Source organism: Typopeltis vanoorti, chromosome 6 (genome assembly GCF_054136105.1).
Source record: "Typopeltis vanoorti isolate ZY-2024b chromosome 6, IOZ_Tvanoo_1.0, whole genome shotgun sequence".
NCBI lineage: Eukaryota > Metazoa > Arthropoda > Arachnida > Uropygi > Thelyphonidae > Typopeltis > Typopeltis vanoorti.
The window spans coordinates 135663325-135676474 of record NC_143554.1 but is presented as its reverse complement, the minus strand read 5'-3'; the positions used below and the strand labels follow the sequence as shown (position 1 = coordinate 135676474).

At 35.9% G+C, this 13150-nt stretch overlaps 1 protein-coding gene across 1 annotated transcript in view; it reads left to right on the top strand.

Annotated features, from left to right (window-relative positions):
- The window catches only part of pic (DNA damage-binding protein pic), a 359026-nt gene that overhangs the window by 142352 nt on the left and 203524 nt on the right, over positions 1-13150 (top strand). The window contains exon 11 of the mRNA XM_090394454.1: positions 5178-5356. Within this exon, the coding sequence (XP_090250580.1) occupies positions 5178-5356 (179 nt within the window). The remainder of the gene's footprint in view (positions 1-5177; positions 5357-13150) is intronic.

Sequence of the window (13150 nt, the reverse complement as noted above, 5' to 3'; positions counted from 1 at the left end):
TTGAAAAGCCACAGTATCCATTCTACTCCTGATAGCAGTCCCCAACTTGGTATCATCTGCAAACAACTGCATATCACTATTCAGACCTCTCCCAATATCATTTACATATTAATTAAATAGCAATGGACCCAAAACAGATCCTTGGGGTACACCACTAGTGACTTTCCTCTTCTGGGATATCACTCCTCCATAGAGCCAATTTCCAATCAAGCGAACTAATCTGCTGTTTAGCCCCATACGTTCCAATTTAATTACCAGCTTGTCATGTGGCAATTTATCAAAGGCCTTTGCAAAATCTAAATATGCCACTAAATGCATACAACCTTGTCCCAAGGTTGTATGCATTACCCTTATCCAATGCATTTATCACTTTATTATAATAGGTAAGCAGATTGCTAAAACATGATCTTCCTTTAACAAACCCGTGCTGGCCACCAAAGAGTGTTTTTCTGTTGTCAACCTAATTCTGAATCTTGGGCCTAACTAACCTCTCTAACACTTTAACCACAACTCCAGACACACAGACTGACCTGTAATTCAAAGCTCTAGTCTTATCACCTCCCTTATGAATTGGAACAGTTTTACCCTCTTTCCATTCCTTTGGAACTTGCCAAGTGCAAGACTCATGTTAAAAACATGTAAAAGCTGTTGTCTCTTGGGAACATTCTCTGACAACACGTGGTGATATAGTATCAAGTCTTACATCCTTATTTACATCGTTTATTCAATTCCTCATATACCTCCTGCTCGCTTACTAACAGTTCTTCCTCCTTTCTCAGTGCATCCAAGTTCTGCACAATGTCACATTCACAAGAATGAAATACTGTTATAAATTGCTCATTAAATACTACAACTGTATCCTCTGCAGTGGTTATTATTCCTCCATTTTCACCAATCCTTTCATAATCATTCTTTCTTCTACTGGCCACATATTAAAAAAATTCCCTAGGATTTTTTTAGCTACATTAGCTAACTGCTGCTGCTCATACTGCGCTTTTGCTATTCTTATTAAGTGTTGTTGTTTGATTACCACTCATCTTGTGCTTCTTCTTCCATAATATCTTCTTCCGGATTGCATGCCTTACCTCTCAATTCATCCATTTTACATCTGCTTTATTTACCCTCTTGACCTTTGGAATACATTCTGATATTGGCTCACCAAATAATTCTTGAGTAGTATCGAAGCAGCATTGATATCCTTTCATCTAGTTCCTCATTCCAGTTGATTGCCACAAGCTATTTCCTGAACTTTTCATAATTACCAGCCTATAATTCCATGTATATCCCTTTCTAACAGATGTCCTCAAATGACTGGTCACTCTCACCAACTGGTGGAGGATTTGATTCCCCCATTTATAATAACATCATCTGATGAGATGATCAAATCCGATATCTTTGATGCTAATGTACTCTCTGTTACATACTGCCTAGGCTGTCTCTTAAAAACTCCAGAAATAGAGATCATTTAAAAATAGTAATAAAAATAAGTAAACAGTTATAGTATATTTATATTTTATGCACAGGAATATTATAAAAATTTTTATTTTATGATATTCCATTACACAAGAGGCTGGTCATCATACATGTGGATGGGCATGATGGAATTGCTTCACATTTGATTTGAACTATGTAACTGGTGTCAAGTGGAAATAGTACAGTATTTTTAGGAAGGATAGACAGGATAGGGGAGGAGGGGCGTGCTTCTAATGATATCGAATGTCTTGAATCCAGTTGGAGTTGAGACCTATGACTGTATTACTAGTAACAGTTTTTCATGTGGCAGTGAGTTTGAAGCCATCTAGTGTGAGGTGGAGTCTAACAAGATTAAATACACAGTGGGGTGTTGTTACAGACCTGGTGGATTGGTAAATATGATGGCTGCGAAAAGAGTAATCATAATGGGGGACTTTAATTATCTGAACATTGATTATCGGATGTTTTTAAGGAAATCGACAATGTATTGGGTAATAAATAAGCTTATTTACTTACTATCCTATATTTTGACGAAGTCAAACCAGCATCATCAGAGGAAAATACACTTGTATTAAACATGTGCACACAGACACACTTCAGTAACAGAGATGATAAAACCAGAGAGATACAGATCTAGAGTCTACAATTACACCACCTATTGGCTTCAGTTGGGAATTCTTGGTCATTGGGCTGACTGTCTACAGATGAGGATTTCCCATGAGGGGGGGGGGGGGGTCTGATACAACCATATTCGTTGAGGTAGGGGTAGTTGGTAAGAGCTGAAGCTGATTCCAGGAAAAGCCTTTTGAACTTGAATTTACTTCAGTGGAATAAGGTGGCTTTTTTACATTGGTTTCTGTTCTTGGTATCTAGGGCATGGTCTGCTAATCCTGAGTGGCCATAGTTGTGAAATCAGATGTAATCTTGATGCTCTGTTATATGGATATCGGCTGTCCTGCTTGTTTGTCCATAATAAGAAAGGTTCCAGCTGCAGAGTACCTGGTAAACTTCAGGTAAATCCAGAGGTTGTAGCTGGTCTTTGGGGGAGCAGATAAGGGTTGCTAGCTTTTTGTATGGTTATAGGTGGTGACAAGATAGATTATGCTATTTTAATCCTTGGCCATCTTTTCAGAGATGCCCAGGATATAAGGGATGGTGATAGATTTGCTGTAATTTATGTTTGAGGGAGGGGAGACACTCTGTGTGTGTGTGTGTGTGTGTGTGGTGCTAAAGTTCTTTATATTTAATGAGTGGTGTAGCCATTGGCCAAAAAAGTTTTTTATTTGGGTGAGCTATGTGTTGAGTACACTGTTATCTGAGCAAATTAATTTTGTCTGGTGAACTAAGGCTTTTATAGTCCCAAATTGTTGGGTAGGGGGGGATGTGGCCATTGATTGGGTAGCCATGAAATCTCATGAGAAGAATGAAACTGAATTTATTGAGCTGTTGCAGGATAACTTCCTTAAGCAGCATGTGATAGAAGGTTGGTGCCAGTGATCATCCAGTACTCACTTGGGAAGTGGCTAGGTTTAGGAATGTTCCATTCCAAAAAGGTTACATGCTGAACTACAGAGCAGGAAATTATGACTTCATGAGGGGTATGCTGGTTCTGTGCCATGGTATCAATTATTGGATGAGAAGGATATCGACAGTGCATGAGAAGCACTTAAAAAATACTTAAATGATGCAATATCAGCTCCCCAGAGTTCAAAGAATAAATAGAATGGGAGTGAAATGGATGTGTAATCTAATTAACCAAGAGATTCGTAAAAAAAGATTATGTGGAAGGAATATCGTGTGCATAAGAATGATGTCAGTTATGATAATTATAAGCAGCAAGCCAGAAGAGTCAAAAGTATTGTGCGAAAAGCTAAGTCAGAGTATGAAAAGAAATTGGCTCTGCAAGTTAAAGACAACCCAAAAGAATTCTATCATTATGCTGCAAGTAAACAAAAGAATGGATTTGAAAGAATTACTCTACTAAATGCAGACAGTGTGCAGGTGACTGATGCAGAAGTGATTGTTCAGAATGAGTAGCCATTTTGAGAAAAGCTGTCAATCTGGTATGCAACATTGAACTCACTGCTACCTCTTCACCATAAGCAGAAACCCATGTGGATGCTGAGGAAGTACTAGAATTGTTGCATAAACTGAATAAGAATTCTACGATAGGAACTGATGGGATATCAGCACAGATGCTATTCCCATGACCAGGCTATATAATTCGAGTCTCAGAACACAAGATTCCACAGGAGCGGAAAGAATGTATAGCAATCCCATTGAACAAGGGTGTGCAAAGGCCAGTGTATCTAACTATCAGCCAATCAGTATCTCAGGGAGTGTGGTAAAAATTTGAAAAGGTTGGTTAGGGCTTGCATTCAGAAATGGGTTTACTAAGGGAAGGTCATGTTTTAGCACTTTGCTCATATTCTATAATAATGTTACCACTGAGTTAGACAAGGAGAATGGTGGGATTATGCTCGAAGAAACTGATAACGCTGGGGATTTTGGAGATTTAGTAGACAGGAAGTTGAAGTTCAAGGATCATATAGCAAAAATTATAAATACAAATCAGAGAATAATGGCAATGCTGAAACAAACCTTGACAAATAAGGAAATCATTTTGCCTCTTTACAAGGTCTTCATAAGACCTCACTTGGATTATTGCATTCAGGTCTCTTGGTTTCTGTGGTGATTGTGATACAGTGGGGACAGTGTCAAAAATAATATTAGGATTGTGGAATACGGATTATGAAGTCAGATTGGGATTTGTAGACTGCAGACACCAGCAAACAGGAGAAAGAGCAGTGATATGATTGAGACTTATTAGAAACTTCTGAAAAATTCCAGTAGATGGAATTTTTCATTTTATGGAGGGTGGGAGAAAGATGCAAGGGTATCCATGGAAGTTGAGAATGAATGCTGTCAATTCATTCTCAACTTGAATATAATAGTTTAGTTTAATCCTTTATCCAAGTGTGAGCAAACAAAGTTTGCACCTGAAAGTATCTTCAGGACTGGGGTAAGGTGGTACAACACCAGGGCACTCCTTGCAAAGGTGGAGAAAGATACCAGCACTCCTAACTCAGTATCTCCCATAATGCAAAACACATCTCCTTGCGGATATGTCTAATATTATGCATTAAGGGAAGGGCCACTACCCAGACTAGTTTCGACCTTTATTGAGGTCTTTTCAGTGGGAGCCAGGCCCAAGTGGAGATGCCAGGCAGAAGCATTAGCAGGTCATCTCTACCTATAGGAGTTGCCAAATGGTGTGCCACCCTTTTTTAATAAATTACTCTGGATTTAGATAAACTTTCAACATCTCAACTTGGATGTTGAGAAGTATCATATTCAATCACGCACTACTCCATGAGTAGTGCATGATTGAAATGGATTGTCATTGGATGTTGTGTGCGCAAGTAGCATGAATTCAACAACAGGATTGTGGAATATGGCAGCTGGTGCAAATATTATGGCCTCCCTCAATGAATTCCTGACTCCCTGGAAGTTTCTCTTCATAATAATAATTATTATAATTATAATAATTGGAACATGTCACTGCTATATCTGTAAGATTTGTGAGTAATAAAACTAAAATGTTTCTTAGTGATAAATGAAATACTAGCATATTAGATACTGGTAATACTTGATATATTTATTGTTTCTGTTGTTAATTATGAAATTTCTGTATTATGAACTAGGTCACTGCTATATCTGTAAGACTTGTGAGTAGTAAAACTAAAAGGTTACTTAGTGAATGGCATCCCCCAAGTGGACAAAATATTAGTGTTGTGTCATGCAATTCTTCGCAACTAGTCTGTGCAGTTAGAAATCAACTCTTTTATTTAGAAATACATGCAAGAGCAGTAATGCAGATAAGGTTAGTATTAAATTTAAATTTATTGATTTTTTTAAAAAAATTAAACTTATTAAATCTAATATTATAACTACTACATTTATGTGAATTGAAAGTTTCCCTCATAATAATTTTTTTGAGAAACAGTAAATTTTCTTTTTCTTTTTAATATTCAGATTATTAACTTTTCTTTTATTGTATATTTTGTATTTATTGTGTATATTTAAGATTGAAGCTACAATAATAAAAACCAATTCAGATCAAATATTGATGGCTGCACTGTAAAATATTTAGTCCGAGGATGTTAGCTGAATTTGTTGATGAATTATATTTTGGAATTTATTAGATATTTTCTTCATCTAGAGAAAATAAGTTGCAACTAATTGTGAGGTGAAGTATTTCATCATATATTTATTTCAAAATGTATTAGATATATACAGAAAAGTATCAGAAAGAAATACCAAAGTTTGATGTATAATGTACCCAGTATTTTTTCTTTTTACATGGTGATATTTTGTTATGATGCAGTTGTATTTGATTTATTAAATGTCACTCACACAAGCATTATGACTTTATTGTTATGATTTATACAGATAAGATTTTTCATAGTCTTAAGTCTGTCAGCCTGCAATGTTATTAGGGTCTTGAAAACATTTTGTAGTTGAATTTTCTGGTTCTGATTAAGGGTACTACATGATGGGATGATATCTGTAGATTCTTTAAAAAAACTATTTCAAGTAATAATAATAATGAGAGAGGATATGAAAGGGCATTTGGAAGAGAAGAATGAAGGATGAGAAAGTGAAAATAGTATATATCACATAGATATAATAGGAATGAATTAAAAAGAAGAGCTGTCATGATGCCTTGATACATTGGCTGTGTAGAAAGAATGGTTATGTATATTTGGATGTGTAGCATGAGTTTCATAGAAGAATGGAGTTGTATAAGAAGGACAGCCTATGCTTGAATGCATTTGGATCAAGAATCTTGAAAAATTATTAATTGGTATGAGACTTAACACAGACAGTCAGGGAAAGTAGATTATAATGGGAGGAATGATAAGAATCTCTCGAAAGAGCAGACATGTTATGTAACTGTGTTAATAAGAGGAATGTGCATTATTATGGAAATGATTGCAATAAAATGATTGTGGGTACATCTGCTTCTGACTTATTAAGCAAGTGCAAGGATGTTAGTATAAGCAATGCATTACATAAGAATAGAGATCTACAAGTTGTCCAACTGACTCACATGTACTACAGAAATAAGTATACAAAAAAGTGTGCATGTAACTGTACATGAATGCAAGGAGTACCAGAAACAAAAGGGTAGAGTTTGTTTCACATTGGGGCCAGGCCTCAGATTGTAGACATTAGTGAGACCTGGCTGTCAAAGGCAGATATAACTGGTATTGAATGTAAAGGGTATAGTGTTTCTAGGAAGGAGGAGAACATGGATGGGCTGCTAATAATACTATATGATTTTATTCAATTAAGGTAGAAAGCTATAACTGCAATTCTAGTAAGAATTTTCTATGTAGCAGTGAGTTTGAAGCCATCTGGTATAAGCTTGTGCTTAACAAGATCAAATACAAATGGCAATAACCAGGAAAAAGACAACACCTAAAATTAATATCAAAATAGATAGTAGTAGACAAGCAAGTAGCAAATTTATGTATCCCGGCACCTTAATAACAGGAGATTGAAGAAGCACAAGAGAAATAAAAAGAAGAATTTGAAATAGCTAGAAAGAAATTCAACACAATGAAAAATGTCCTAATATCTACAGATCTGGGCATAAAAATTAGGATAAGGTTGACAAAATGCTATATATGGTCAATACTGTTGTAATGGGCTGAGACACCCCTTTAGAGGGTACATGTCAGGAATTGGATAATGATGATGATAAATAAATAAATAAATTCCATGTGATGATACTACGTTCTCCCTTTATATGGGAGTTCATGGTACCATCTAGTCTCCCCCAAATTTTATCCGGGCTCTGAAACCGGCATAGGCTGACGAATCAGACCTATGGCTGGGTCAGTGTTCCTGGCTGTAATCAGTGTGTGTCCTTGGACTGGTTTGCCTGCTTGCGGGATGAAAAACACCAGATAAACTGGCAGAAAAAACCCTACTGTCCACGCCCAAGACCAGTTAACTTGGCTATGGCTGAGGAAGATCCTTGAGCTCCTCATGTCGTTGACAGGAATCAAACCTAGGACACTCCTTCCCCAGGCATATGGTTGCAAAGCGCAAAGCCACTAGGCTAACCGCATGGACACATGATGATGATGATAGGATATCATGAACTAGAAGAAAACAAAAATGCAGAGTTCTTCAAATGATGAGAGAGAAAATAAGTCTATTTAAAACTATCGAAAGAAGAAATGCCAGATATTTTGGACATTTGCTAAGACATGACAGCCTACAAAAAGTAGTCCTGGACGGAATGGTAGAGGGAATGAGGAATGTAAAGAATTACTTGGAGCAACAATCTTAAGAACTGGACATATCTGACATATGAGGCATCTGCATGGGAGGCACAGGAACCAAGTTGGTGGAGAGACATGGTAGTCGACCTCCTGGATGGAGACAACACATAATGATGATGTTATAGACCTAGGGGATCATTTTGTAGTGATGGCAAAATGCATTATCAAATAAACACGATGTGTGTGAAATAGGTAATCATCATGGGTGACTTTAATTACCCAAATATTGATGGGTGTCCAGGAAAGAAGGAAACTGAATTTATTGAGCTCTTGCATGATAACTTTGTCAAGCTGTACGTGACAGGACTTCAAGGTCAAAGAGTGTTAGATCAGATTGTAGTGTTAGCTTTTAGTTAAATACACTGTTCTCTCTCTCTCTAGTTGGTAGTTGTGATCAGTGCTGTACTGACTAAGTTTAGGAAGTGGCTAAGTTTATAAATGTTCCATTAAGAAAAGGTTACATGCTGAACCATAAAGCAAGAAATTATGACCATCTGAAGTGTATACTAGGTTCCCATGGTATATATATATATAATGTGGTATAATAAAAGATATCAGCAGTGCATGGAACGCATTCAAAAGATACTTAAATGACGCAGTATTTGAATGTATACCTAGAATCTGAAGAATAAATAGATAGGAATGAAATGGATGTGTAATGTGTATAAATAACAATTGATTCTTTGTTGTTTTGGTTGAGTCTGTAGGGGTCAAACAGATGTGTGGACCTTTTGGAGAAGCCATTTAATTTCATATATTGTTTGATAGCAGAGAGTTCTTTCTGTAAATGATGAGGAGTTGAATAATTAGTTCTAGCTCACTGAATTAAACATTTTATGATTCCTGTCTTTTGAGAGGGATGATGTGCATATTGTTGGAGAATGTATCGTTCAGTAAAAATGGGTTTTCTATAAACTGATGTTGTTAAATTACCTGATGGTGAGTGGATGAGAATAATGTCTAAAAAGGATAATTTGTTGCCTCGTATCAAATTTCTGTAGTGAATTTGATACAAGGACATTAATATATTGATTTTAGCTAAAAAAGTAGCTAAGGAATCTATATCGTGAGGCCACAGATCAAAAATGTTTAATAATAAGCAGCTAGTTACAAGAGCCAAAGAATTAGTTAAGAACTGGAGGACATTGTTACCTCTGTCAAATTATGCTTATTTCACCTCTCCAGTGAAAAGGCTAATAATCTCCACTTAAAAGTTTTCATCCATCCTACTTAAACCTAGGCTTCCTCATTCAAACATATCTCTGCCTAAAAAGAAAGCTCTTTACACTCTCTCTCTCTCTCTCCAAGACACAACACTCATCTTGTTATCACCAAAGCAGACAAGGGAAAAGCTGCAGTAGTTATGGATTCTTCAATTATAAAAAAAAAAATTCTCTTTTACTATGAGATCGCTCAACCTACCAAGAACTGGATCACAATCCCACTAACAGGCAACTTAAGAAATTAAATTCCTTTCTAGACGAAGTTATAAGTTCAGATGCAGACACCATAGAAAATTTAAAAATGCATTTTGCAAGAACTCATAGGTTTTATGGTCTACCTAAGATCCATAAGAAAGACATGCCTCTCCATCTAATTGTAGATAGACTGTACTGATTCACCTGCTTACCACATAGCCAAATATTTAGCAAACCTATTGAAATTACAAATAAGCAAATCTTGTTCATTTTTGAAAAACCTTGTCAGATTTCCTAATCAAATTAAAAAATGTCTCCATACAACCTGATCTTATGGTGAGCTTTGATGTAGAATCCCTACATCAATTCACCAACATACCTCTCAAAGAGACTACAACTACTTACTGATATTTTCCCATAAGATATAGTAAAAGTATTCAAATTCATGGTGCATTCTTCCTGATATTTCTTGTGTCAAAACAAATTCTACAACCAAGTAGAAGGAACTGCCATGGGAAGTTCACTCTCCCCTGCTTTAGCCAACTTTTATTTAGAGAATTTAGAAGACATCCTTTTTTCATTTAAACATCCTCAACCTTCATTTTGGGTTAGATATATAGATGACATTTTTGCTGTGTGGCTTCACAATATAGATTCCTTACCTACTATTTTAGCTAAAATCAATATGTTACACCCTCGTATCAAATTCACTATGGACATAGAAAGAGACAAAAAATTATCCTTTTTTAGACATTATTCTTATCTGCTCACCATCAGGTAATTTAACATCAATTTTTTAATAACATCTCCAGCATTTCAGAGCCTATTTCAAGAATTCTGAAAAAATGTGATTTGGTAGCTACTTATATTCCACTTATTTCCTGTCTTCTAAAAATAAATGCTCAACTATATTTTTTCTATTTTTCAATAGAAATCTTATATTTTTCACAACAAATCCAATAAGTCTGGATTGGTGCAACACAGAATAGAGGCAGACCACAACATTCTCTGGTCTAAAACATGTCTTCTACACAGATGTTGGTATAAATTTGAATGCCTATTTAAAGAGAGTGCTGAGACCTTACTTCACTGCCCTAACTTGAATCAGAATGACTGCCTATCCTTGTCAAAAATATGGGAAAGTTTGATCCAAATAACATTTTTTTTACTTAAATATAAAGAGCCAATAGGCTTCATTTTGGCGATATAAACATTATTTTAATTAAGGAGATATTAAAATCCCACATTGTTTTAAAACCGAATAAGAAACTCAAAGATTGGAATCAGAGAGTTTCATGCCGAATATAGTAAACTATATCGCCGATACTTTTATAGTTTACTATATTCGGCATGAAACTCTCTGATTCCAATCTTTGAGTTTCTTATTCAGTTTTAAAGCAATGTGGGATTTAATATCCCCTTAATTTAAATAACATTTTTTTTTTTTTTTTATTAAAAGCTAATAATGATTACTTAAATATAAAGAGCCAGTAGGCTTCATTTCTGGGTAATGACCTCCCACTATAATGTAATAACAGCATACATTTCCTAGGAAATGTGTTTTTACATTATGGAAAATACTAAGAATAGCGATCAGAACTTTACCACCTTTGCTGCAAGTTGCCCGAGATGGTAAAGTATTGGCAATTACGCCACTAGTAATTGCCAATACTTTTATAGTTTACTATATTCAGCATGAAACTCTCTGATTCCAATCTTTGAGTTTCTTATTCTGTTTTAAAACAATGTGGGATGTAATATCCCCTTAATTTAAATAGCCAATAATGATATTTACAAAGACAGAAGTCCAAAGAAACCATCTAGACGCTACATCTATCTAGTGATCTGTTTAGTGTAATCTTCTTCTTCTTTCACTATGCCTTATCCCATGTTAAACGGGGTCGGTGCACCGATCTTTAACCTTCCTCTTCCAAGTTCTCCGGTCCAGGGCGTCCTTTGGACTTCATCCTTTCTCCCTAAGATCCTCTATCACCTTATCCCTCCACCTGAGCTTTGGCTTGCCTCTTTTCCTCCTTCCCTCCAACTCCATATATTCCACTCGTTTACCAACATACTCCTCACCCTTCCTCTCTACATGCCCGAACCACCTCAGCCTACTTTCTTGTATCTTCTTGCCAATTGGTCCCACCTTAACCGTCCCTCTGATGTAGTCATTCGTTATCCTGTCCTTCTTTGTCACACCACTCATCCATCTCAAATCTGCATCTCCGCTACCTCCATCTTCCTCTCCTGTGCCTTTGTTATAGGCCACGTCTCCACGCCATGAAGCATCGCCGGCCTCACCCACCATCTTATACAGCTTTCCTTTCCTCTTACAACTCACTCTCTTGTCGCACAGGACCCCGCGCTCATCTTCCTCCAGTTCATACGGCCGCATCTGTTCATCTGTAATAATATAAATTATATAATTATTTATGCAATTTATTTTACACGATTAGCCTTTTCTTCAGTGAAAGCTAATATGAAAGTTAATAATAATACTATTAGTGATTTAACATTACGTGGCTCGTACTATTTTGAATAAATCGATTGTTTGCATTCTACCTTGTAAAAAAACATGTTTAAGCCACTGATGATAATTTGTTAATTTCAAACTGAAATATCTGGCAGTATATTTAATAAATAATACTTTTCCTTGTGTTTACATGCAGATAAGTTATAAGACTATGGCACAAGTTTTCCTCAAAACTAGAAAGAACAGTAATGGAAAATATTCAGAAAGATGCAAACAGAAGTACATATCAATATTTGAGGTAGAAAAAAGCCATCAGAAATATGCCACTAAAGTCTTTTCTTTGTGCAGATGGTTACTCCTGAACAAGTCTTCAGATCTCTTGAAGTAAGCTGAATAACTGCTCTAATAAATTTGTGAGAGTTACAAATAATAAACAAAACTATGAAAATAGGAGAATGGACAACATAAATTTGCATTCTCAATGATGACAAACTTTCAGAGCAGCTGTTAGGGAGGATGACAAAATTAAGAAAAAAATATCATCATCAGTTGCATCAGTCTTGGGACTGGTAGCTCAGCAGCAGTTTCCTCCATTCTGCTCTGTCATTGGCTTTCTTCTTAACCTCCTGGTAACTCCTCAAACCTGTGCTGTCTTTGACTTGGTCAAGAAAGCTTTTCCTTGGTCTGCCTCTTCTTCTTTTCCCCTCTATTTTGCCTTCAGTTATTCTTTTCACAAGTCCATCATGTCGAAGTATATGTCCAAACCACCTATTCCTTCTAATTTTGAATCGATTTTATTAGAGTTCTTGTTTCGTTTATCTCTCTCCAGACTTGTTGGTTGGATTTTTTTCTGTCCATTTTATTTGTTCATGCGACACCAGCACCACATTTCAAAAGCCTCCAATCTTCTCTGCCTAGAATTCAGGTTTCACATCAATACAGTGCAATGCTCCATATCAATGTCTTTACTAATTTTTTTTCAATTGTAGGTTGAGGTTTCCTGTTAAAATGCTTTTCATCTTAGAGAATTGGGCTTTTGCATTGTTTATTCTTGATCTTATGTCTTCTCTTGTTCTGCCATCTTCTGTTATTAGGCTACCTAAATATTTAAAGCTTTTCACTTGTTTTATTTGTTTCCCGCTGATGTCTATATGCTCTGTATTGATAGGGATTTTGCCTGTAACAATTATTTTAGTTTTATCTGTGTTGATTTTCATTTTATTTTTTTCAAGGTTATTATTTAGTAATTCTAGCATTGTTTTTAACGTTCTTCTGTTTTTTGCTACAAGGGCTATGTCATCAGCAAATCTTATACTCATGACTTGCTCACCATTTATCTTTATGCCATTATTTATTTTATCTGATGCGGTTATTAAGGGATAACTATCTGCGACAGCATGTAATGGAAAATACTAGGGGTCAGAGAG